Source organism: Somniosus microcephalus, chromosome 22, assembly GCF_052327205.1.
Source record: "Somniosus microcephalus isolate GS21.2 chromosome 22, FLI_Smic_1.0, whole genome shotgun sequence".
In the NCBI taxonomy this organism is placed as follows: domain Eukaryota; kingdom Metazoa; phylum Chordata; class Chondrichthyes; order Squaliformes; family Somniosidae; genus Somniosus; species Somniosus microcephalus.
The window spans coordinates 9,825,371-9,850,773 of record NC_141008.1 but is presented as its reverse complement, the minus strand read 5'-3'; the positions used below and the strand labels follow the sequence as shown (position 1 = coordinate 9,850,773).

The following is a 25,403-nucleotide window of genomic DNA, read 5'->3' as shown; positions in this document are numbered from 1 at the left end:
CATTAGATCGAGTACTCCGGACATATAACCTCCGGATAAACCAATGTTATCTACATGCCTTGGTTCCATTACCTAACAAAAATCAATTTTTCCAACTGACCCCTAGTCTGAACAGTTTTGTGATGGTGTTCCAGATTTCCACTACCCTTTGTGTGAAGTGCTTCCCAACATCACCCCTGAATAGCATAGCTCTAATTTTAAGATTATGTCCCCGTTGTTCTGGACTCCCCCACCAGAGGAAATAGAAAAAAAAACACATCTACCCTATTAAATCCGTGATAATCAGATCTCTTACATGTCAAATGAAATACCTCATTACAATTTTATACATTTTTTCAGTTGAAGAAAACCTTTTGTTAGAATGCTTGAATATACAACAAGATGGCTGGAGTAATACAGCTCTCAATGACTCTGGACAATGGAAACATGTGGTGTAGCTGTGAAACACAGGCCAGGAAGACAGAAGATGGTCAGGCCTCTCATTCCGAACCCTGCTGGAAAATACAGGTTGACACTGGATAAGAACAGGCCAGGAATCCAAGATTAATACGAGTTGCAATGCAAATTGGATGAGCTGTCAGCGTCCGTGGAACTACATCTCAGCACCTTCAGAAAAAGAGGGGAAAAGCCTATGTCTACAGTGAGCACAGTTAGGGTCTACTTGGAGGTAAAAAAGATCGCCAGTTTTTACTGGATTCAGCCAGGAAAGTTGCAATATATCAGTCACTAAACCAGCCTACATTTATCATTTCTGATGAAAGGTCATCGACCTGAAATATTAACTCGGTTTCTCTCTCCACAGATGCTGCCTGACCCGAGTATTTTCAACATTTTCTGTTTTTATTCTACATTTTTAAACTCAACTTAGTTTGCTAATTTTTTCAATTAATTCTACAATACTATTTAAACTTACAAGATTGATTTATTTCTAAAAGGGATATTTTATGGCAATGTATGGTTAGATTTGCTACAAGGAAAAGAGCTGTTGACATGTTAACATCTACAGTAATCGTTTCAAGTTTCAAACTCATATAGCACATCACTTTCAAAACCATCAATCCCAGTTAGGACTTATTTTAGAAACAACAATATGCAACTACATTCTCCCCTCTTTAAATCTGATTTTTTTAAGGAACCCAGACTGCACTTACCATTTCATGCAGCAACACATTACCATCTTTGGTCAGCTTGATATCCCCAGCTCCAGAGACGAGCCTGAGAAAAGAGACTACAGCAAATTAACAAAGGAAACTCAAACCATCATGTATTTCATCCTCTGCAGCGGTCGTTAAACGTTCACAATCAAGCTTCACTATAAAAAAAATCTATTAATCATTAGTGCAGCACGGGACAGTCGGCCTGGATTAGGCTCAAATCCCTGAAATCAGCCTGCGGCCGGATTACTTACTGGGCCACAGAGCCAAGCGGGGACATAATGCAAGCCATTTAGGACAGAAATGAGCAGGAATTTCTTCACCCAGAGAGTGGTGAACCTGTGGAATTCTCTACCACAAAAGGCAGTTGAGGCCAATTCATTAAATATATAAGGAGTTGGATATATTTCTTAAGGCTAAAGGGATATGGGGGAAAGCAGGGACAGGGTACTGAATTTGGATGATCAGCCATGATCTCATTGAATGGCGTAGGCTCGAGGGGCCTACTCCTGCTCCTATGTCCACCGATCTCACATTTCAAATTCATCCTCCAGAATCTTGGTGAGGAAATATCGGCCGCCCCACACTTCATTGCCCCACCTTACACGGCCGCCCCGCATCCCCCACAATTACCCCGCACCCACTGCCCCACAATTACCCCCGCAATTGCCCCACCGCAATTACCCCACCGGCCCGCCCCCCCCGCAATTACCCCACCGGCCCGCCCCCGCTGCCCCGCAATTACCCACCGCCCCGCCCCCGCTGCCCCGCAATTACCCCACCGGCCCGCCCCCGCTGCCCCGCAATTACCCCACCGGCCCGCCCCCGCTGCCCCGCAATTACCCCGCCGCCCCGCACCCACTGCCCCGCAATTACCCCGCCGCCAGCCTCCGCCGCCCCGCACCCACTGCCCCGCAATTACCCCGCCGCCCCGCACCCACTGCCCCGCAATTACCCCACCGGCCCGCCCCCGCTGCCCCGCAATTACCCCGCCGCCCCGCACCACTGCCCCGCAATTACCCGCCGCCCCGCACCCACTGCCCCGCAATTACCCCGCCGCCCCGCCCCCGCTGCCCCGCAATTACCCCGCCGCCCCGCACCCACTGCCCCGCAATTACCCGCCGCCCCGCACCCACTGCCCCACCACAATTACCCCGCCTTCCCCTCGCCAGCTCCGCTGAAACCACGTGCCTGCCGGCCGCCGCCTCACACTAGGCCCCAAGCCTGCCGCCGCCGGTCCTCACATTTTCATGGTGCCCTTCGGCCCCAGGTTGGTCCTCAGCACATCCTGCAGCCCCCGAGCCGCGCTGATGTTGACAGCCAGAGCGGCCTGGGCCCTGGCCACCTCCGCTTTCGGGTTTAAAGCTTTGATCGCAGACATTGCAGCTCCTGACGCCCGCTCCCCGCCGCTGCTGCTCCTCCGAACTAAACCTCGGCCTAGACTGCCGCGACCCACCGCCCTCACCCCCTCAGCCCATTGGCTGCTCGCCCCCGACTCCTCCTCTGTATGGCCAGTCGGCACATCAATCAAAGGCGTTCTGGCCGCCCGAACGGCACTGTAGCCACGCCCACATCCCGCCCCCCACTGCGGTGATTGGTTAATGGCGCATTCCTCGCCCTTTGTATGGTGAGAGTCCCTGTCAATCACAGCGCCACCGCTTTCGCGGTCGCCGATTGGTTCACAATCCCGTTATTGGGCGGCGAGTTAGAGAATTTTCTGGAAGTTTCCCGAAAAAAGCCGCATGTGAGCGAGACTAGCGGCAGTGCGGGCAAAAAACACACCGACAGTCAGTGTGGAGGAACCCAGGAGACATTGACAGCATTCACATCCCCCAATCCCCACCCCACCCCCAATCCATCCCCCACCCACAATCACATCCCCCCAATCCCCACCCCACCCCCAATCCCCACCCCCAACTTCATCACTTCCCCCCCATCCCATGCCCCCCAATCCCATCCCATTCCCCCACCCCCCGCTCCACCCCATCCCCCCCCAATCCCATCCCCCCCCAATCCGCACCCCAATCCCATCCCCCCCCCCCAATCCCATCCCCCCCCGCACGGTGGCATAGTGGTTAGCACTGTTGCCTCACAGCGCCAGGGACCCGGGTTCAAATCCGGCCTCGGGTGACTGTGTGGAGTGCACATTCTCCCCGTGTTTGCGTGGGTTTCCTCCGGGTGCTCCGGTTTCCTCCCACAGTCCAAAGATGTGCGGGTTAGGTTGATTGGCCATGATAAATGGACCCTTAGTGTTAGGGGGGATTAAATACGTGGGGTTACGGGGATAGGGCTTGGGTGGGATGGCTGTCGGTGTAGGGACCGGGGTGCTAGGGTTTGGATGATCAGCCATGATCTCGTTGAATGGTAGAGCAGGCTCGAAGGGCCAAATGGCCGACTCCTGCTCCTATCTTCTATGTTTCTATATCCCATCCCCCCCAATCCCATCCCCCCCCAATCCCATTCCCATCCCCCCCAATCCCAATCCCCCCCAATCCCATCAACCCCCCCCCGCTCCAACCCCCATCCCCCGCTCCAATCCCCAACCCCCATCCCCCGCTCCAACCCCCATCCCCCGCTCCACCCCATCCTCCACCCCCATCCCCCGCTCCAATCCCCATCCCCCGCTCCAACCCCCATCCCCATCCCCCGCTCCAACCCCCATCCCCCGCTCCACCCCATCCCCATCCCCCGCTCCACCCCATCCCCCGCTCCACCCCATCCCCTGCTCCAATCCCCATCCCCCGCTCCAACCCCCCATCCCCCGCTCCACCCCACCCCCCCATCCCCATCCCCCGCTCCACTCCCCATCCCCCGCTCCAACCCCCATCCCCCGCTCCATCCCCATCCCCCGCTCCAATCCTCCCCCACCCCCGCTCCAACCCTCCCCCACCCCCCGCTCCAACCCCAATCCCCCACCCCCGCTCCAACCCCAATCCCCCACCCCCCACTATCCCATTCCACTGTCCCCACCCCACTATCCCATTCCACCCACTCCCTCCTCTCCCCACCATTCCTCCCCTCCCCCCGTAACCCCTCCCCACCATTCCTCCCCTACCATTCCTTCCCCTCCATCACACCCCCTCCCCACCATCCACTTCCCCCTCCATCTCAACATCAAAATATGGCACCAAGGAAAACTGGTTAAATCCTGGAATCTCCCCTGGTTGCAGTTATACCTAGAACAAATGAAGATGGTTGTTGTTGGAGGCCAGTCATCACAGCCCCAGGATATCACTCAGGAATTTTTCATGGAAGTGGATTGTCTCAACCATCAACCTTCCCTCCATCATAAAGTGCAGTTTGGGGCTTTTTGCTGATGATTTCACTGTCCGGCAATAATGAAAAAGGCCATGTCAGTCTACAGCATACCTTGGGCAATGTCCAGGCTTGCACTAACAAGTGGCAGGTAACATTTGTGGCATATAAATGCCAAGTAATAACCATCTCCAAACCCAGCCATCATCCCTCGATCTTCAATGGTCCCACCATTCCCATCTAAGGAGGTGGGGGGTCATTATTGACCAGAAGCTTAACTGGACCAACCTATCAACACCGTGGCTACGATAGCTGGGCAAAGGCTGGGAACTCTGAGACAAGTGATGTCCCGTAGGGATCTGTACTTGGCTCTCAGCTTTTTGCCATATATATCAACGACGGTGGCATAGTGGTTAGCACTGTTGCCTCACAGCGCCAGGGACCCGGGTTCGAATCCGGCCTCGGGTGACTGTCTGTGTGGAGTTTGCACATTCTCCCCGTGTTTGCGTGGGTTTTCTCCGGGTGCTCCGGTTTCCTCCCACAGTCCAAAGATGTGCGGGGTTAGGTTGATTGGCTATGATAAAAATTGACCCTTAGTGTTAGGGGGATTAAATACGTGGGGTTACGGGGATAGGGTGGGATATGTGTAGGGGTTATGGGGATTGGGTGGGATATGTGTCGGTGCAGGCTCGATGGGCTGAAATGGCCTCTATCTGTACTGTGAGGTTTCTGTGATTCTGTGACTTGGATGACTGAATAGAGTGTTAAATATCTAAGTTTGCAGATGGCTCCAAGTTAGGAAGCACAGTAAGTTGTGTGGATAGGAGCTGGAAGTTAAGTGAGTGGACAAAAACCTGTGGCAGGTGAAGTTCAATATGGGGAAGTGTGAGGTCATCCACTTTGAATCCAAGAAAGATATTTAATATTTTCCAAATGGCAAGAGACGATTCACAGGTACAAAAACTAATCAAAAAGGCTAATTGAATGTTGGCCTTTAGCTCAAGGGGGCTGCAATGCAAAGTGGAGGAAGTTATTCAGTGTACAGAGCCTTGGTCAGACCCCCTCTGGAGTACTGCATTCAGTTCTGGGCTCCACACTGCAGGAAGTGGGGGTACAGTGCTGATTTATCACAATGATGATAGGGTTAAAAAGGTTACTTTATGAGGACAGGTTGCATAAACTTGGTTTGTATTCACTTGAGTTTAGACGGTTGAGGGGTGACCTCATTTGAGGTATTTAAAATAATGAAAGGATTTGATAGGGTGCAGAGGAGTTATTTCCTCTGGTGGGGGAATTGAGAACAAGGGGACATAATCTTAAAATTAGAGCTAGGCCGTTCAGGAGGGAAATCAGGAAGCACTTTTTTCACACAAAGGGGTAGTGGAAATGTGGAACTCCCCCCCAAAAGGATGTGGATGTTGGGTCAATTCAAATTGACCCAGAGATCGACAGATGTTTATTAAGTAAGGGTATCAAGCAATATTCCCTTTAAGCTGTCGCAGCTCTCTCAGCCTCCCAGCTCACTGGCTTTGCAATGGGAAAAACCGCACATGCGCGGTAATTTGAATGGGCCGTGTACCCCCCCCAAAAAATTAACAGGAACATTGATATCAAGGGATATGGATGAAAGGCAGGTAAATAGAGTTGAGGTACAGATCAGCCATGAACTAATAGAATGATGGAACAGGGCTGAATGGCCTCCTTCTGTTCTTATGAATGGCTCACTTCCTGACCCCCTTTTCACTATCTGCAAGACTCAACTCACCACTCACCTGGCTGGGTGCAGCTGTAACAACACTCAAGAAACTTAACACCATTCAGGACAAAGCAGTCTATTTGATTGGTGCCTCTGCCATTGGACTCCATCATTGGTGCACTGTGGCTGCAGTATGTACAATTGACAGGATCCACTGCATTAACTCAAAGGTTAGTTGGACAGCACCTCCCTTCCATCGCAACCTTTGCCAATAAAAAGGACAACAACAGCTTGTATTTATATACTGTAGCACCTTTAGCGTAGTAAAACGTCCCAAGGAGTGTTATAAGACAAAAAATTGACATCGAGCCACTTAAGAAATTAGGGCAGGTGACCAAAAGCTTGGTCAAAGAGGTAGGTTTTAAGGAGCATCTTAACGGAGGAGAGAGAGGCAGAGAGGTTTAGGGAGGGAATTCCAGAGCTTAGGGCCTAGGCAGCTGAAGGCATAGCCACCAATGGTTGAGCGATTATAATCAGTGATGCTCAAGAGGGCAGAATTTGAGGAGTGCAGATATCTCGAGGTGGAGGGGGGGTTGTGGGGCTGAAGGAGATTTCAGAGATGGGGAGGGGCGAGGCCATGGAGGAATTTGAAAACAAGGATGAACATTTTGAAATCGAGGCATTGCTTAACCGGGAGCCAATGTAGGTCAGCGAGCACAGGGGTGATTGGTGAACGGGACTTGGTGCGAGTTAGGACACGGGCAGCTGAGTTTTGGATGACCGCAAGTTTACGTAGGGTAGAACGTGGGAGGCCAGCCAGGAGTGCGTTGGAATAGTCAAGTCTAGAGGTAACAGGCATGGATGAGAGTTTCAGCAGCAGATGAGCTGAGGCAGGGGTGGAGCCAGGCAATGTTACAGAGGTGGAAATAGTTATGCCACGGATAGGTGGTCGGAAGCTCATTTCCAGGTCAAATATGACACCAAGGTTGCGAACAGTCTGGTTCAGCATCAGACAGATGTTAGGGAGAGGGATGGAGTCGGTGGGTAGAGAACGGAGGTTGTGGCGGGGCCTGAAGACAATGGCTTTGGTCTTCCCAATATTTAATTAGTGAAAATTTCTGCTCATCCAGTACTGGATGTCGGACAAGCAGTGTGTCAACTTAGAGACCATGGAGGGGTCGAGACAGGTGGTGGTGAGGTAGAGCTGGGTGTCATCAGCAAACACGTGGAAACTGATGCTGTGTTTTCGGATGATGTTGCCAAGGGGCAGCACATAGATAAGAAATAGGAGGGGGCCAAGGATAGGTCCTCGGGGGACCCCAGAGGTAACAATGCGGGAGCTGGAAGAGAAGCCGTTGCAGGTGATTCTCTGGCTACGATTAGGTAGTTAAGAATGGAACCAGGTGAGTGCAGTCCCACCCAGCTGGACAATGGTGGAGCGGCGTTGGAGGAGGATGGAGTGGTCAACCGTGTCAAAGGCTGCAGATAGGTCGAGAAGGACGAGGAGGGATAGTTTACCCTCGTCACAGTCACAAAGGATGTCATTTGTGACTTTGATGAGAGCCGTTTTGGTATTGTGGCAGGGGCGGAAACCGGATTGGAAGGATACAAACATGGAGTTCCGGAAAAGATGGGCACGGATTTGGGAGGTGACAACATGATCAAGGACATTGGAGAGGAAAGGGAGGTTGGAGATGAGGCGGTAGTTTGCAAGGACAGAGGGGTCAAGGGTTTTTTTTGAGGAGAGGCGTGATGACGGCAGATTTGAGGGAGAGGGGGACAATACCTGAGGAGAGAGAACCGTTAACAATGTCAGCTAACATGGGAGCCAGAAAAGGAAGTTGGCTGGTCAGCTGTTTAATGGGAATAGGGTCGAGGGAGCAGGAAGTGGGTCTCATGGACAAGATGAGTGTGGAGAGGTCAAGAGGGGAGATCGGAGAGAAACTGGAGAAAGATGCGAGTTCAGGGCTTGGGCTAGGGGAACCTTAGAGGAAGTTTGGCCCCGTGGGCTAGGGGAAGGAAGGGAAGTGGCAGAGGCAGCTGAACGGATGGTCTCAATCTTAGAGACAAAGAAGTCCATGAGCTCCTCGCATTTGTTGTTGGAGGTGAGTGTGGAGGAGCCAGGGGAGAGGAGTTTAAGAAAATGGTTAGCAGTAGAAAATAGTAGCTGGGGGATTTCCTTGCATTCCAGACTGATCCTGGAATAGTGAGCAGTTTTGGCAGACATGCGTAGAACTTGACAAGAGCAACAATGTCATTCATGTTTCCCTTCAAGCATTACACCATCTTGACGTGGCCCTGGAGATGGAGCACGCGGTGTCCGCCGGCACGCTCGAGTACTTCCGTGACCGGTGGGCGCCGCGGGGACTGGAGTGCGTCATCGATTCGGATAACACAATTTTAATTTGATTTGTTAAGGTTCATTTAAAATTTGATTAATTTACAGACAATTTGTTTTTGGTCCAATCAGAAGAGTACACTGTAGTGTATGTACCTTTAAGAGAGAACTACTTTTACAGCTCCTGTATACTGTAAGTACCGACAGTGACCACCCCTGTATATAAGCCTTGAGCATGCCTCTGTACTGCCAGTCTTTAGACTACCCTACTCCAGCAAACACCTGTTGATTGTTAAGTTACAGCCTCCATGTAGTTATTGGAAAACATCATACTCTAAGAATCACGGATCCAACAGTGGCGACGAGGTCGATTCGAATCTACTTGCAACTCTGCATTTCCCTTCAAGGATTCGCTCCGGGAGGGCAGTGGAAGAAAGTCGAGGCCAGAAGCACGGGCGTCGACCACGAGCAACCGCCCAGTCGTCCGGCAGAGAGTGAACATCGCAGGGGAGGCTGTTGAGAGCCGGGCTTGGTTCCCCAGCCACGACAATCCAGCAACAGACTGGCAACAGGTACAGCACAGACCCTTCCCGGACAGCGGCGGCTGGAGCCGACCGACGGCAGAGAAAAAGCCGAGCAGCGTCGACGGGGTAAGAGAGAGGGTGAAGCGCACAGGGCGCAGCCAGGGGTTGAAAACCGAGCGGCGTCGAGGAAAAACAAAAACAGAGAGAGAGAGGGTAAAGCAGCAGCCGGGTTCAGGACCAAGCGGCGGAAACGGGAAAGGCGCACAGGAGAACGCGCAGAGCACAGCCAGGGCTCAAGGGCTGAACAGCGTCCGCGGGGAGAAGAAGGGAGAGCGCGGGAGACGCCATTGAGCCGCGGAGAAGAAGGGAGAGCGCGGGAGACGCCATTTTTAGAAGCCGCAGCAGAGAAGAAGGGCGAGCGCGGGAAGAAAGGAAAGCGCGGGAGATGCCATTTTGTGTCATAAGGTGGACAATTTCCTGTTAGCCTACAGAAATGCGACACATGCAGTTACCAACCAGACCCCGGCCATGATGTTCTTAACCGAAGGTTGAGATCTCGTCTGGATTTGCTCAGACCAAATGTGCGAAGAAATGTTGAGGATAAACAATTCCAGCACATCAATGAGAAGCCGACAAGGAGCTTCAATGTAGGACAACCAGTCTTGGCCCGTGACTACCGAACAGAGAAATGGCAACCCGGAACGATATGCACACGGCAGGGGCCATTAATGTACACAGTGGATGTCGGGGAGAACATTGTGAGACGCCACGTCGATCAGATCTTAGCGTCACAGGAACGAGTCAACCCCATGTCTCGCGTACCTGGGGATGAACCCGACATACCGGTAGCATCTACCTCAGAAACAGTAGCAGTGGAAACTGATGAACTAACCGACGAAAGGGGGCCAGAATCGCCTCCGCACCAAGAACAAGAACCTCAGGAAAGGCGCTATCCAGAAAGGATCAGGAAGCTGCCCCAAAGACTGAATCTATAAATGGACTATTTCTGTTTAATGTGCATGTTAAAGTGTTAATTGTTATTTGAATATTATGGGTACTGCTAATCTAAAAGGGGAGGAATAGTAGTGTATGTACCTTTAAGAGAGAACTACTTTTACAGCTCCTGTATACTGTAGTACCGGCAGTGACCACACCTGTATATAAGCCTTGAGCATGCCTCTGTATCCCCAGTCTTGAGACTACCCTACTCCAGTAAACACCTGTTGATTGTTAAGTTACAGCCTCCGTGTAGTTATTGGAAAACATCATACTCTAAGAATCACGGATCCAACATACACCATCTTGACGTGGCCCTGGAGATGGAGCACGCGGTGTCCGCCGGCATGCTTGAGTACTTCCGCGACCGGTGGGCGCCGCGGGGACTGGAGTGCATCATCAATTTGGACAACCAAGTTTTAATTTGATTTGTTTAAGTTCCATTTGAAGTTTGTTTAATTTACAGATAATTTGTTTTTGGTCCAATCAAAAGAGTACACCATCTTGACTTGGCCCTGGAGATGGAGCACGCGGTGTCCACCGGCATGCTTGAGTATTCCCGTGACCGGTGGGCGCCGCGGGGACTGGAGTGCATCATCAATTTGGACAACCAAATTTTAATTTGATTTGTGAAGTTTTATTTGAAGTTTTATTAATTTACAGTCAATTTGTTTATCTATTTAATCAAAAGAGTACACCATCTTGACTTGGTCATATATCACTGTTCCTTCATCATCACTAGGTCAATATCCTGGAGTTCCCTACTTAACACCATTGTGGAAGCATCATCATTTCATGAAGTGCCATGGGATCTTTAACGTCCTCCTGAGGGGGCAGATGGGGCTTCGGTTTAAGGTCCCACCCCATCAGCATCTCTGACAGGGCAGCTCTGAAGGGTCAGCCAAGCTTATGCTCTCGAGTCTCTGGAGCGGGGCTTGCACACACGTCCTCTAACTCGGAGGCCAAAGTGCTACCATTGAGCCACGGCTGAGACCAACACCTCTTTCCAAAATCATTGGGAAGGGAGGGAGTTGAATTGTGGTATTTTCACTTGCTCTAAATGTAATAAGGTTGCTTCCCTGAAACAGGTGAAAGATTGAAATACTTCCTGGGCTTGATGATTTCCTTGGTATGTCACTTTCCCCAGTAGATCTATTTGTTATGTTAACAGCATTTGATTATCTAGTTACTTCTCATAATTGGTTCTCTGTTATGACTGACCTGGACAGCTCTCATATTGAGATTACTAAATTGAGAGGATGCAACTTTCAGGAAAGATTGAGCAGGCTGGGCTTCTTTTCTTTGGAAAAGAGAAAACTGAAACCCCAATTTTAACTCCCCCAAGCCAGACGAGAAAGGCACGTACGGGGGTTAAAGTGCTTGCAGCGACCTCCTCACCTAATACTTGCTGGCCTCACGCCATGTTAACAGGCACTTTCCAGCTAGCCAGTGTGGCCCTCACACCAGGCAGGTGAGGACCTCATTGAAATTCAACAGTCGGGGTCTGATGACATCATTTAAACCCCAATGTTATTGTAACTGTTGGCGCCCGATGCTAGCCTTTTCAGGAGCTCTGGACACGATGGAGCAGCAGGCCTGGAAGACAGCTGAAAATATAAGTACATTAGATCTTGTAAAAGATTTCCTTGTGGGCCAGGAGCAGGAGTGCAGCAGGCGTGCTTCCCTCCTATGTCTATGAGCACCACTCCCCACCAGCACCACTTACCAGACTGCAGGATTCCAGTGGGTCCCCAGATCTGGTGGTGAATGACGAAACCAGTGGTCTGCCATAAGCCTGTAACTTCCTGCTTAACAGTATTGTGGGAACTCCTTCGCTACATGGACTGCAATGGTTCAAGAAGATGGCCCACCACCACCTTCTCTTGGCAACTAGGGATGGACAATAAATGCTGCCCTTGCTAGCGATGCCCACATCCCAAGAATTAACTTTTTTAAAAGGTAGAGTCTTAGACACAGCAGGTCATTGGCGTTTCAGCTGAAGATATGGAGCTCCTCTCAATTGAAGCATTTATCCCAGTTGATTCTTGCAGAGGACAGGGCAGGGTACACTTGCTGGCACTCATGCATCCTCCTCATGTCAGCAGGATCCACTACACTGAGGAGCACACCATCGTATAGGCCAAAGGAGTAGCCTCTAGGCTGATCACGAACAAATACAATTCCAGCAATGCCATGTACAAAGGTGCAGGAAAGGCTCCATGCTGATAGAATACAACTGGCTGTACACGGGGCATATCTGACATACTCCTTCCAAAGCAAGAGGGTTGTTAAAGATCTGTTAATTTTAATGAGACACTCATGCAGTGTTGTACAGAAGTCAGATCTGGCGACATAGTGTACTGAACGCAAAAATCATACAAACTTCCACACAGGTAATCATGATCAACCCTCTCCAATGCCTTCTCCTGATATAGGGAAAGGAAGTTGCTCGACAGACCAGTTCTCTGGGAATGATGGATTAGGTCCCAGACCAAACGGAGGTTATCGTAAATGCAGTGACCTGGACTGTGCAAAACTGGTCAGGGTGGATGATGTGGGCTAGCACGGAGTGAAGGCAGATGGACAAGGCCTTCACATAGACTTTATATTTTAAAGAAAGAAAGACTTATATTTCTAAAGCGCAAGGTGTCCCAAAGCACTTTACAGCCAATGAAGTATTTTTTGAAGTGTCATCACTGTTTTAAGGTAGGAAACGCAGCAGCCAATTTGCGCACAGCATGCTCCCACAAATAGCAATGATCAGATAATCTGATTTTTAGTGATGTTGGTTAAGGGATAAATATTGGCCAGGACAAGGATCAGAACAGGGGAATGATAACATAGTGGTAATGTTACTGAACTAGTAATCCAGAGGCCTGGACTAATGATCCGCGAGACGTGTGTTCAAATCCACGGCAGCTGGGGAATTTAAATTCAGTTAATTAAATCGGGAATAAAAAGCTAGTATCAGTAATGGTGACCATGAGACTCATCTGGTTCACTAATTAATAAAGGAAATCTGCCTTCCCTGGTCTGGCATATACTCAGACCCACAGAATGTGGCTGGCTCTTAACTGCCCTCTGAAATGGCCTAGCAAGCCATTCACTTGTAACAAACCGTTACAAGAAACAATAATAAGAATAAAACCGGACGGACCGCCGGGACACGACAACGGCACACCCAGCTCAGTTGACCCTGCAAAGTCCTCCTCACCAACATCTGGGGACTTGTCCCACATAGTCATACTCACAGAATCATACCTTTCAGCCAATGTCCCGAACTCCTCCATCACCATCCCTGGGTATATCCTATCCCACCGGCAGGACAGACCCACCAGGAGTGGCGGCACAGTGGTATACAGTCGGGCAGGAGTGGCCCTGGGAGTTCTCAACATTGACGTCTCATGGCTTCCGGTCAAGCATGGGCAAGGAAACCTTCGGCTGATTACCATCTACCTCCCTCAGCTGATGAATCAGTTGCACACCACTTGCAAGAAGCACTGAGAATAGCAAGGGCACAGAATGTATTCTGGGTGGGGGACTTCAATGTCCATCACCAAGAATGGCGCAGTAGCACCACTACTGACTAAGCTGGCCGAGTCCAGTAGCTGCCAGTCTGGGCCTGCGGCAGGTGGTGAGAACCTCCATCGTGTTGTGTGGCACTATCACTGTGCTAAATGAGATAGATTCTAGAACAGATCTAGCAGCTCAAAATTGGGAATCCATGAGGCACTGCGGCCATCAGCAGCAGCAGAATTGTATTGCACCACAATCTGTAACCACATGGCTCAGCATATCCCTCACTCTACCATTACCATCAAGCCAGGGGACCAACCCTGGTTCAATAAGGACTGTAGAAGAGCATGCCAGGAGCAGCACCAGGCGTACCTAAAAATGAGGTGCCAACCTGGGGAAGTTGCAACACAAGTCTACATGCATGCTAAAAAGTGGAAGCAGCATGCTATAGGCAGGGCTAAGTGATCCCACAATCAACGGATCAGATCAAAGCTCTGCAGTCATAGAAACATAGGAGATAGGAGCAGGAGTAGGCCATTCGGCCCCTCGAGCCTGCTCCGCCATTCAATGAGATCATGGCTGATCATCCAAATTCAGTACCCTGTCCCTGCCTTCTCTCCATATCCCTTGATCCCTTTAGCCTTAAGAAATATATCTAACTCCTTCTTGAATATATTTAATGAATTGGCCTCTACTGCCTTCTGTGGTAGAGAATTCCGCAGGTTCACCACTCTCTGGGTGAAGAAATTCCTCCTCATCTCTGTCCTAAATGGCTTACCCCTTATCCTTAGGCTGTGACCCCTGGTTCTGGACTCCCCGGCCATCGGGGACATCTTTCCTGCATCTAGTCTGTCTAGTCCTGTTAGAATTTTATAAGTTTCAATGAGATCCCCTCTCATTCTTCTAAACTCCAACAAGTATAAGCCCAATCGACCCAATCTCTCCTCATACGTCATTCCTGCCATCCCAGGTATCAGCCTGGTGAATCTTCACTGCACTCCCTCCATGGCAAGAACATCCTTCCTCAGATAAGGCGACCAAAACTGTACACAATACTCAAGATGTGGTCTCACCAAGGCCCTGTACAACTGCAGCAAGACATCCTTGTTCCTGTACTCAAACCCTCTCGCTACGAAGGCCAACATACCATTTGCCTTCTTAACCGCCTGCTGCACCTGCATGCTTACCTTCAGTGACTGGTGCACAAGGACACCCAGGTCTCGTCGCACTTCCCCTTCTCCCAATCTATTGCCATTCAGATAATAATCTGCCTTCCTGTTTTTGACACCAAAGTGGATAACCTCGCATTTATCCACGTTATATTGCATCTGCCATGCTTCTGCCCAATCACCCAACCTGTCCAAATCATACTGGAGTTTCTCGGCATCCTCCTCACAGCACACACGCCCACCCAGCTTTGTGTCGTCTGCAAACTTGGAGATATTACATCTAGTTCCCTCGTCTAGATCATTAATATATATTGTGAATAGCTGGGGTCCTAGGACCGATCCCTGCGATACCCCACTAGTCACTGCCTGCCACTCGGAAAAAGACCCATTTATTCCAACTCTTTGCTTTCTGTCTGCCAACCAGTTCTCTATCCAAGTCAATACCTTGCCCCCAATCCCACCACATCCACTGGTTCTCCCTTATCTATTTTACCAGTTACATTCTCAAAAAATTCCAGTAGATTAGTCAAGCACGATTTACCTTTTGTAAATCCATGCTGACTTTGTCCGATCCTGTCACTGTTTTCCAAGTGCTCTGCTATTACATCTTTTATAATGGACTCTAGCATTTTCCCCACTACCGATGTCAGGCTTACCGGTCTATAATTCCCCGTTTTCTCTCTACCACCTTTTTTGAATAGTGGGGTAACATTAGCTACCCTCCAATCCATGGGAACTGTTCCAGAGTCCATCGAATTTTGGAAGATGACCAGCAATGCATCTACTATTTGTAGGGCCACTTCCTTAAGTACCCTAGGATGTAGATTAACAGGCCCTGGGGATTTACCGGCCTTCAATCCCGTCAATTTCCCTAACACCATTTTCCTACAAATACTGATTTCTTTCAGTTCCTCCCTCTCTTTAGACCCTATGTTCCCCGACATCTCTGGGAGGTTATTTGTGTCCTCCTTTGTGAAGACAGAACCAAAGTATGTATTTAATTGGTCTGCCATTTCTTTGTTCCCCATTATAAATTCCCCTGATTCTATCAGTCCTGCCACATCCAGTTGTGAATGCTGGTGGACCATTGAACAACTAACGGGAGAAGGAGGCTTCACGAGCCGAGGTGGAGCCCAGCACGTGAGTGCAAAAGACAAGACTGAAGCGTTTGCAACCATCTTCAGCCAGAAGTGCTGCATGGATGATCCATATAGGCCTCCTCCTTAGGTCCCCAGTCTTCAGCCAATTCAATTCACGCCACGTGATATCAAGAAACGACTGAGCGCACTGGATACAGCAAAGGCTATGGGCTCCGACAACATCCCGGCTGTCGTGCTGAAGACTGGTGCTCCAGAACTAGCCACGCCTCTAGCCAAGCTGTTCCAGTACAGCTACAACACTGGCATCTATCTGACAATGTGAAAAACTGCCCAGGTATGTCCTGTCCACAAAAAGCAGGACAAATCCAATCCGGCCAATTACCGCCCCATCAGTCTACTCTTAATCATCAGCAATGTGAAGGAAGGTGTTGTCGACAGAGCTATCAAGCGGCACTTACTCACCTATAACCTGCTTACTGATGCCCAGTTTGCGTTTCGTCAGGACCACTCGGCTCCAGACCTCATTACAGCCTTGGTCTAAACATGGACAAAGGAGCTGAATTGTAGAGGTGAGGTGAGAGTGACTGCCCTTGACATCAAGGCAGCATTTGACCGAGTGTAGCATCAAGGAGCCCCAGTAAAACTGAAGTCAATAGGAATCAGGGAGGGGGGGGGGGGAGCACTCCACTGGCTGGAGTCATACCTAGCACAAAGGAAGATGGTTATGGTGGTTGGAAGTCAATCATCTCAACCCCAGGACATCACTGCAGGAGTTCCTCAGGGCAGTGTCCTCGGCTCAACCATCTTCAGCTGCTTCATCAATGACCTTCCCTCCAACATAAGGTGAGAAATGGAGATGTTCATTGATGACTGCACAGTGTTCAGTGCCATTCGCAACTCCTCAGATAATGAAGCAGTCTATGTCCGCATGCAACAAGATCTTCAAGTGATGTAGATCCCTCTTGGCAGCACACCAGTGCCCGAAAGGAGCATCTCCATAGATGCTAATGATTCCCTTCCCAGAGCTTTATTGCAGGCAATTTGGTGGAGGCCTCAGGCAGCTGGTCAAGGGTTGTTGGAGCACGTTCACGGCCACCTTGGCATTGTTTCTTTTTTCTCACTCCAGTGTGAGTCACACTTATTTCGCTTCTTTAGTTCGTGTGGGAATTGGTGGTGTTACATTGTTCAGCTCTATCTCCGGGCCTGCTCTGTGTATCTCCAGGCCCGCTCGGGTATCTCCGGGCCCGCTCGGTGTATCTCCGGGCCCGCTCGGTGTATCTCGGGCCCGCTCGGGTATCTCCGGACCCGCTCGGGTATCTCCAGACCCGCTCGGGTATTTCCGGACCCGCTCGGTATATCTCCGGGCCCGCTCAGGTATCTCCGGACCTGCTCGGGTATTTCCGGGCCCGCTCGGGTATCTCCGGACCCGCTCGGGTATTTCCGGACCCGCTCTGGTATTTCCGGGCCGGCTCGGGTATCTCCGGGCCCGCTCTGGTATTTCCGGACCCGCTCTGGTATTTCCGGGCCCGCTCGGGTATCTCCGGGCCCGCTCGGGTATCTCCGGGCCCGCTCTGGTATTTCCGGACCCGCTCGGGTATTTCCGGGCCGGCTCGGGTATCTCTGGGCCCGCTCGGGTATCTCCGGGCCCGCTCGGGTATCTCCGGGCCCGCTCGGGTATCTCCGGGCCCGCTCGGGTATTTCCGGGCCCGCTCGGGTATTTCCGGACCCGCTCGGGTATCTCCGGACCCGCTCGGGTATCTCTGGACCTGCTCGGATGTCTCCGGGCCCGCTCGGGTATCTCCGGACCCGGTCGGGTATCTCCGGAACGGCTCGGGTGTCTCCGGGCCCGCTCGGGTATCTCCGGGCCCGCTCGGGTGTCTCCGGACCCGCTCGGGTATCTCCGGACCCGCTCGGGTGTCTCCGGGCCCGCTCGGGTATCTCCGGACCCGCTCGTGTGTCTCCGGGCCTGCTCGGGTGTCTCCGGGCCCGATCGATGTATTTCCGGGCCCGCTCGGGTATCTCCGGACCCGCTCGGGTATTTCCGGGCCCGCTCGGGTATCTCCGGGCCCGCTCGGTGTATTTCCGGGCCCGCTCGGGTATCTCCGGGCCCGCTCGGGTGTTTCCGGACCCGCTCGGGTATCTCCGGGCCCGCTCGGGTATCTCCGGGCCCGCTCGGTGTACTTCCGGGCCCGCTCGGGTATCTCCGGGCCCGCTCGGTGTACTTCCGGGCCCGCTCGGGTATCTCCGGAACCGCTCGGGTATCTCCGGGCCCGCTCGGTATTTCCGGACCCACTCGGGTGTCTCCGGGCCCGCTCGGGTATTTCCGGGCCCGCTCAGGTATCTCCGGGCCCGCTCGGTGTATTTCCGGGCCCGCTCGGGTATCTCCGGGCCCGCTCGGGTATTTCCGGACCCGCTCGGGTATCTCCGGGCCCGCTCGGGTATTTCCGGGCCCGCTCGGTGTATTTCCGGGCCCGCTCGGTGTATTTCCGGACCCGCTCGGGTATCTCCGGGCCCGCTCGGGTATTTCCGGACCTGCTCGGGTATCTCCGGGCCCGCTCGGGTATCTCCGGGCCCGCTCGGTGTATTTCCGGACCCGCTCGGGTATCTCCGGACCCGCTCGGGTATCTCCGGGTCCGCTCGGGTATCTCCGGGCCCGCTCGGTGTATTTCCGGGCCCGCTCGGGTATCTCCGGGCCCGCTCGGTGTATTTCCGGGCCCGCTCGGGTATCTCCGGGCCCGCTCGGTGTATTTCCGGGCCCGCTCGGGTATCTCCGGACCCGCTCGGGTATCTCCAGGCCCGTTCGGTATTTCCGGACCAGCTCGGGTATCTCCGGGCCCGCTCGGGTATCTCCGGGCCCGCTATCTCCGGGCCCGCTCGGGTATCTCCGGGCCCGCTCAGTGTATTTCCGGACCCGCTCGGGTATCTCCGGGCCCGCTCGGGTATTTCCGGCCCGCTCGGGTATTTCCGGGCCCACTCGGGTATCTCCGGGCCCGCTCGGGTATCTCCGGGCCCGCTCGGGTATTTCCGGCCCGCTCGGGTATTTCCGGACCCGCTCGGTGTATTTCCGGACCCGCTCGGGTATCTCCGGACCCGCTCGGGTATCTCCGGGCCCGCTCGGGTATTTCCGGCCCGCTCGGGTATTTCCGGGCCCGCTCGGTGTATTTCCGGACCCGCTCGGGTATCTCCGGGCCCGCTCGGGTATTTCCGGCCCGCTCGGGTATTTCCGGGGCCGCTCGGGTATTTCCGGACCCGCTCGGGTATTTCCGGACCCGCTCGGTGTATTTCCGGACCCGCTCGGGTATTTCCGGCCCGCTCGGGTATTTCCGGACCCGCTCGGTGTATTTCCGGACCCGCTCGGGTATCTCCGTACCCGCTCGGGTATTTCCGGCCCGCTCGGGTATTTCCGGGCCCGCTCGGTGTATTTCCGGCCCGCTCGGGTATCTCCGGGCCCGCTCGGGTATCTCCGGACCCGCTCGGTGTATTTCCGGACCCGCTCGGTGTATTTCCGGACCCGCTCGGTGTATTTCCGGACCCGCTCAGGTATCTCCGGGCCCGCTCGGGTATCTCCGGGCCCGCTCGGTGTATTTCCGGACCCGCACGGTCGGGTAGTCGCATTCTGGTGACGTGAGGTGCAGCGACGGTGTGTGTGGAGCATGAGTGTCTCTGCGGGTCCGGGTCCTGCGCGGCCGGCAGCGACGGCCTGGAATCGCGGCCGCGGTGACCCGATGGAGCCCCGGCCTCCTCCGGCCAAGAAATTTAAAACCTCGCTGTCGTTGTGCGGCCAGAGGCGCGACCATGCGTTCATCCAGGACAGGGAGCAGCAGCGGAGAGGCCTGCCCATCTACCGGGCTCGGGGCAAGCTCATCGGCCAGCTGCGCCAACTCGACACCGCCATCATTATAGGTACAGGCCCAGAACCCCCGCTCCGGGGACAGGCCAGGGCCACCGTGGCTCCGTGGGCTGCAGACTCGCTTCTGAGTCAGACGTGTGTGGGTTCGAGTCCCACTCCAGAGACTTGAACGCAAAACTCTAGGCTGACACTCCAGTGCAGTGCTGAGGGAGTGCTGCACTGTCAGAGGTGCCGTCTTTTGGATGAGACGTTAAACTGAGGCCCGTCTGCCCTCTCAGGTAGATGTAAAAGATCCCATGGCACTATTTTGAAGAAGTGCAGGGGTGTTATCCCTGGTGTCCTGGCCAATATCCCTCAATGAACATCACTAAAACAGATTATCTGGTCATTATCACATTGCTGTTTGTGGGAGCTTGCTGTGCGCGAATTGGTTGCTGCGTTTCCTACATTACAACAGTGACTCCACTTCAAAAAGTACTTCATTGGCTGTAGAGCGCTTTGGGATACCAGTGGTCGTGAAAGGCACTATATAAATGCAAGTCTTTTTACTGAGGGAGTGCTGCATTGTCGGAGGTGCGTCTTTCAGATGAGATATTAAATTGAGGCCCCATCTGCCCTCTCAGTTGGATGTATAAGATCCCACGGCACTATTTGAAGAAGAGCAGGATAGTTCTCCCCAGTGTCCTGGCCAATATTTATCTCTCAACCAACATCACTGAAAAAAACAGATTATCAGGTCATTATCAAATTGCTGTTTGTGAGACCTTGCTGTGATTCCACGTTTCCTACATTGCAACAGTGACTACACTTCAAACGTACTCCATTGGCTGTAAAGTGCTTTGGGACATCTGAGGTCCTGCAAGTCTTTCTTTCATCATTGTTGGTGCACATATTGACCACCCTGTTCAGCATCGGACAGGGAACCTTCAGTATCAGTATTTGTATGTAGTGTTTATTGTGAAGGTTGTAAATCTCATCCTTGGACAAGTGGTTGAAGTTCCAGACATTGTTCAGAGTTCCCCACTGGCTGTGCCGTTCACAAAATTCAGACATGTTCCAGATTGAGCAAAGGGTTGTGATTGATGACGAAAGAACTTGCATTTATATCCGACTTGCATGTTCTCAGGATTTCCCACAGCATTTAACAGACAGTAGATCACTTCTGAAGTGTAGTTAACGTAGAGTTGCCCACCCTGGTTGGAAGTGATCCCGGAGGTTTCATAACATGACCTTGCCTCCAAATGCCCCACCCAGTCAAACCACTTTCTCCCATCTCCAGTATTTTTATAACTAATAAGTTAAAATGTTCAAAGAAAATGGGAAAGAAGCACAATTTGTTTAAGGCCATTATGACTTCTTCTGGGTTCCTCACAGCAGTGCTCAGGACATTACATAAGAACATAAGAAATAGGAGCAGGAGTAGGCCAATCGGCCCCTCGAGCCTGCTCCGCCATTCAATAAGATCATGGCTGATCTGATCCTAACCGCCAATCCACTATCACAGAACCATCTCCTGAATCTAACAGAATTAGACACACGAAATAGGAGCAGGATCAGGCTACACGGCCCCTGGGCCCGCTCCGCTACCCACAGGGCCATGACCGATCCGAACCTAGACTCGTCCAAATTCCTGCCCGCTCCCCGTAACCCTTAATTCCCTTTACTTCTAGGAAACTGTCTATTTCTGTTTTAAATTTATGTAATGATGTAGCTTCTACAGCTTTTTGGGGCAGCTTATTCCATGGACCTACCACCCTCTGAGTGAAGTAGTTCCTCCTCATCTCAGTTTTGAAAGAGCAGCCCCTTATTCTAAGACTATGCCCCCTAGTTCTAGTTTCACCCATCATCGGGAACATCTTCCCCGCATCCACCCGCTCCAACCCCTTCACAATCTTATATGTTTCAATAAGATCGCCTCTCATTCTTCTGAACTCCAATGAGTAGAGTCCCAATCTACTCAACCTCTCCTCATATGTCCATCCCCTCATCCCCGGGATTAACCGAGTGAACCTTCTTTGTACTGACTCGAGAGCAAGTATGTCCTTTCTTAAGTATGGACACCAAAACTGTATGCAGTATTCCAGGTGCGGTCTCACCAATATCTTGTACAACTGAAGCAATACCTCCCTATTTTTATATTCTATCCCCCTAGCAATGAAAGCCAACATTCCATTGGCCTTCTTAATCACTTGCTGCACTTGCATACTAACCTTTTGAGTTTCGTGCACCAGGACCCCCAGATCCCTTTGTACTTTCCAGTTTCTTGCCATTAAGATAATAACTTGCTCTACGATTTTTCCTGCCAAAGTGCATAACCTCACACTTTCCAGTATTGTATTCCATCTGCCAAATCTCTGCCCACTTACTTAGCCTGTCGATGTCCCCTTGCAGGTTTTTTATGTCCTCCTCACTCACTACTTTCCCTCCCATCTTAGTATCATCTGCAAACTTTGATATGTTACACTCGGTCCCCTCCTCCCCTGCCTCACAGCGCCAGGGACCCGGGTTCAAATCCGGCCTCGGGTGACTGTCTGTGTGGAGTTTGCACATTCTCCCCGTGTTTGCGTGGGTTTCCTCCGGGTGCTCCGGTTTCCTCCCACAGTCCAAAGATGTGCGTGTTAGGTTGATTGGCCATGATAAAAATTGGCCCTTAGTGTTAGGGGGGATTAAATATGTGGGGTTACGGGGATAGGGCTTGGGTGGGATGGCTGTCGGTGTAGGGACCGGGTGCTAGGGTTTGGATGATCAGCCAGGATCTCGTTGAATGGCGGAGCAGGCTCGAAGGGCCGAATGGCCTACTCCTGCTCCTATCTTATATGTTTCTATGTTAATATAGATTGTAAAGAGTTGGGGACCCAGCACTGACCCCTGCGGAACACCACTAGTTACTGATTGCCAGTCTGAGAATGAACCATTTATCCCAACTCTCTGCCTTCTGTTAGATAGCCAATCCTCTATCCATGCCAGAATATTACCCCCAATCCCGTGATTTTTTATCTTAAGCAATAATCTTTTGTGTGGCACCTTGTCAAATGCCTTTTGGAAGTCTAAATACACTACGTCCACTGGTTCCCCTTTATCCACCCTATATGTTACTTCCTCAAAGAACTCCAGCAAATTTGTCAAACATGACTTCCCCTTCATAAAACCATGCTGACTTTGTCCTATTAAATTATGATTATCCAAATGTCCTGTTACTGTCTCCTTAATAATGGACTCCAAAATTTTACCTACCACAGATGTTAGGCTAACCGGTCTATCGTTTCCAGCCTTCTGTCTACTGCCCTTTTTAAATAAGGGTGTTACATTAGCAGTTTTCCAGTCTGCCGGGACCTTTGTAAATCAGTGCTGTTTTCTAGGCAAATGTGCCAGGCAATGTTTGCCCAGCAAGATCCCACAAACAGCAAATTAATGAATGACTGACTGGTTAATTTGCTTTGATAGTGTTGGATGAAGTAGGAATTTTGGCCAGGACACCGAGAACTCTCTTGCTCTTTAAATACTGCACTCGGATCCTTTACATCCACCTGAACAGGCAGGCAAAGCTTTAGTTTAGCGCCTCATCCAAAGAAGACACTGATCATGGGGAGTGAGCTGGAATATTGTGGCTCTGTCCATCATCATGATATGATATATGGAAACATTGTTTTGCAATGTACCGATGTTTTTGTATGAATTGTATTATTGATAACTGGATTAGGAAGATGACATCCACTCTGATTTTAAAAAGTGCAAATTTAAAGTTACGTTCCACCCCCCCCCCCCCGAGGAATTAATTTCTTTAGCTATTCTTGTCAAATCCTTTAATCATAAACACCTCAATTAGACTACCCGTAATTTGTATTCAAGGGAATACAAGCCTGTTTGGCAACCTATCCTCATAATTTAACCCTTTTAGCCCCGGCATAATTCTGGTGAATCGGCGCTGCACTCCCTCCAAGGCCAATATATCCTTCCTGAGGTGCGGGGCCCAGAACTGCTCACAGTGCTCCAGGTGGGGTCTGACCTGAGGTGCGGGGCCCAGAACTGCTCACAGTACTCCAGGTGGGGTCTGACCTGAGGTGCGGGGCCCAGAACTGCTCAGTGACTCCAGGTGGGGTCTGACCTGAGGTGCGGGGCCCAGAACTGCTCAGTGACTCCAGGTGGGGTCTGACCTGAGGTGCGGGGCCCAGAACTGCTCAGTGACTCCAGGTGGGGTCTGACCTGAGGTGCGGGGCCCAGAACTGCTCACAGTACTCCAGGTGGGGTCTGACCTGAGGTGCGGGGCCCAGAACTGCTCAGTGACTCCAGGTGGGGTCTGACCTGAGGTGCGGGGCCCAGAACTGCTCAGTTACTCCAGGTGGGGTCTGACTTGAGGTGCGGGGCCCAGAACTGCTCACAGTGCTCCAGGTGGGGTCTGACTTGAGGTGCGGGGCCCAGAACTGCTCAGTTACTCCAGGTGGGGTCTGACCTGAGGTGCGGGGCTCAGAACTGCTCACAGTGCTCCAGGTGGGGTCTGACTTGAGGTGCGGGGCCCAGAACTGCTCAGTTACTCCAGGTGGGGTCTGACCTGAGGTGCGGGGCCCAGAACTGCTCACAGTGCTCCAGATGGGGTCTGACCTGAGGTGCGGGGCCCAGAACTGAACCCAGTTACTCCAGGTGGGGGTCTGACCTGAGGTGCGGGGCCCGGAACTGATCACAGTGCTCCAGGTGGGGTCTGACCTGAGGTGCGGGGCCCAGAACTGCTCAGTTACTCCAGGTGGGGGTCTGACCTGAGGTGCGGGGCCCAGAACTGCTCAGTTACTCCAGGTGGGGGTCTGACCTGAGGTGCGGGGCCCAGAACTGCTCAGTTACTCCAGGTGGGGTCTGACCTGAGGTGCGGGGCCCAGAACTGCTCAGTTACTCCAGGTGGGGTCTGACCTGAGGTGCGGGGCCCAGAACTGAACCCAGTTACTCCAGGTGGGGTCTGACCTGCGGTGCGGGGCCCAGAACTGAACCCAGTTACTCCAGGTGGGGTCTGACCTGAGGTGCGGGGCCCAGAACTGCTCACAGTGCTCCAGGTGGGGTCTGACCTGAGGTGCGGGGCCCAGAACTGCTCAGTTACTCCAGGTGGGGCCTGACCTGAGGTGCGGGGCCCAGAACTGCTTGCGGGGCCCAGAACTGCTCACAGTGCTCCAGGTGGGGTCTGACCTGAGGTGCGGGGCCCAGAACTGAACCCAGTTACTCCAGGTGGGGTCTGACCTGAGGTGCGGGGCCCAGAACTGCTCACAGTGCTCCAGGTGGGGTCTGACCTGAGGTGCGGGGCCCAGAACTGCTCAGTTACTCCAGGTGGGGCCTGACCTGAGGTGCGGGGCCCAGAACTGCTTGCGGGGCCCAGAACTGCTCACAGTGCTCTAAATGGGGTCTGACTCGAGCCTTCTACAACTGTAGCATAACTTCCACCCCTTGTATTCAAGCTCTCGAGATAAAGGCCAACATTCCATGAGCCTGTTTTGTTCCTGTCCACTAGCTTTTAGTGATTTCTGTACTTCGACCCCGAAATATCTCTGCCCCTCCTAGCTTCTCAACATTTAGAAAGTACTCTGATCTATCTTTCTTGGTTCCAATGTGAATGACCTCACACTGGAGAACAACCCCAGCTTCTCCAGTCTATCCACGTAACTGTAATCCCTCATCCCTGGAACCATTCTAGTCAATCTCTTCTGTACCCTCCAGAATCTTCATGACCTTCCTAAAATGTGGTGCCCAGAATTGGACACAATACTCCAGCTGGGGCTAAACTATTGGCCAAGAATCGATTGGCGGCTAATGTAAAAGGGAATCTTC

The 25,403-nt window shown here is 52.1% G+C and overlaps 2 protein-coding genes across 4 annotated transcripts in view; one reads left to right on the top strand and one right to left on the bottom strand.

Annotated features, from left to right (window-relative positions):
* The window catches only part of cct6a (chaperonin containing TCP1, subunit 6A (zeta 1)), a 28,160-nt gene extending 25,564 nt beyond the window's left edge, over nucleotides 1-2,596 (bottom strand). Inside the window, exons 1-2 of the mRNA XM_085964165.1 lie at nucleotides 2,399-2,596; nucleotides 1,152-1,215 (exon numbers count right to left, since the gene is read on the bottom strand). Coding sequence (XP_085820291.1) covers nucleotides 1,152-1,215; nucleotides 2,399-2,535 — 201 coding nt within the window. The 5' untranslated portion in view covers nucleotides 2,536-2,596. The remainder of the gene's footprint in view (nucleotides 1-1,151; nucleotides 1,216-2,398) is intronic.
* Nucleotides 2,597-19,309: 16,713 nt separating this feature from the next.
* The window catches only part of dhx33 (DEAH (Asp-Glu-Ala-His) box polypeptide 33), a 55,668-nt gene continuing 49,574 nt past the window's right edge, over nucleotides 19,310-25,403 (top strand). The window contains exon 1 of one of the 3 annotated variants that reach the window (XM_085964163.1): nucleotides 19,310-19,651. In XM_085964163.1, the coding sequence (XP_085820289.1) occupies nucleotides 19,402-19,651 (250 nt within the window). In that variant the 5' untranslated portion in view covers nucleotides 19,310-19,401. The remainder of the gene's footprint in view (nucleotides 19,652-25,403) is intronic. The other 2 variants (XM_085964162.1, XM_085964161.1) reach the window with 2 other exon arrangements.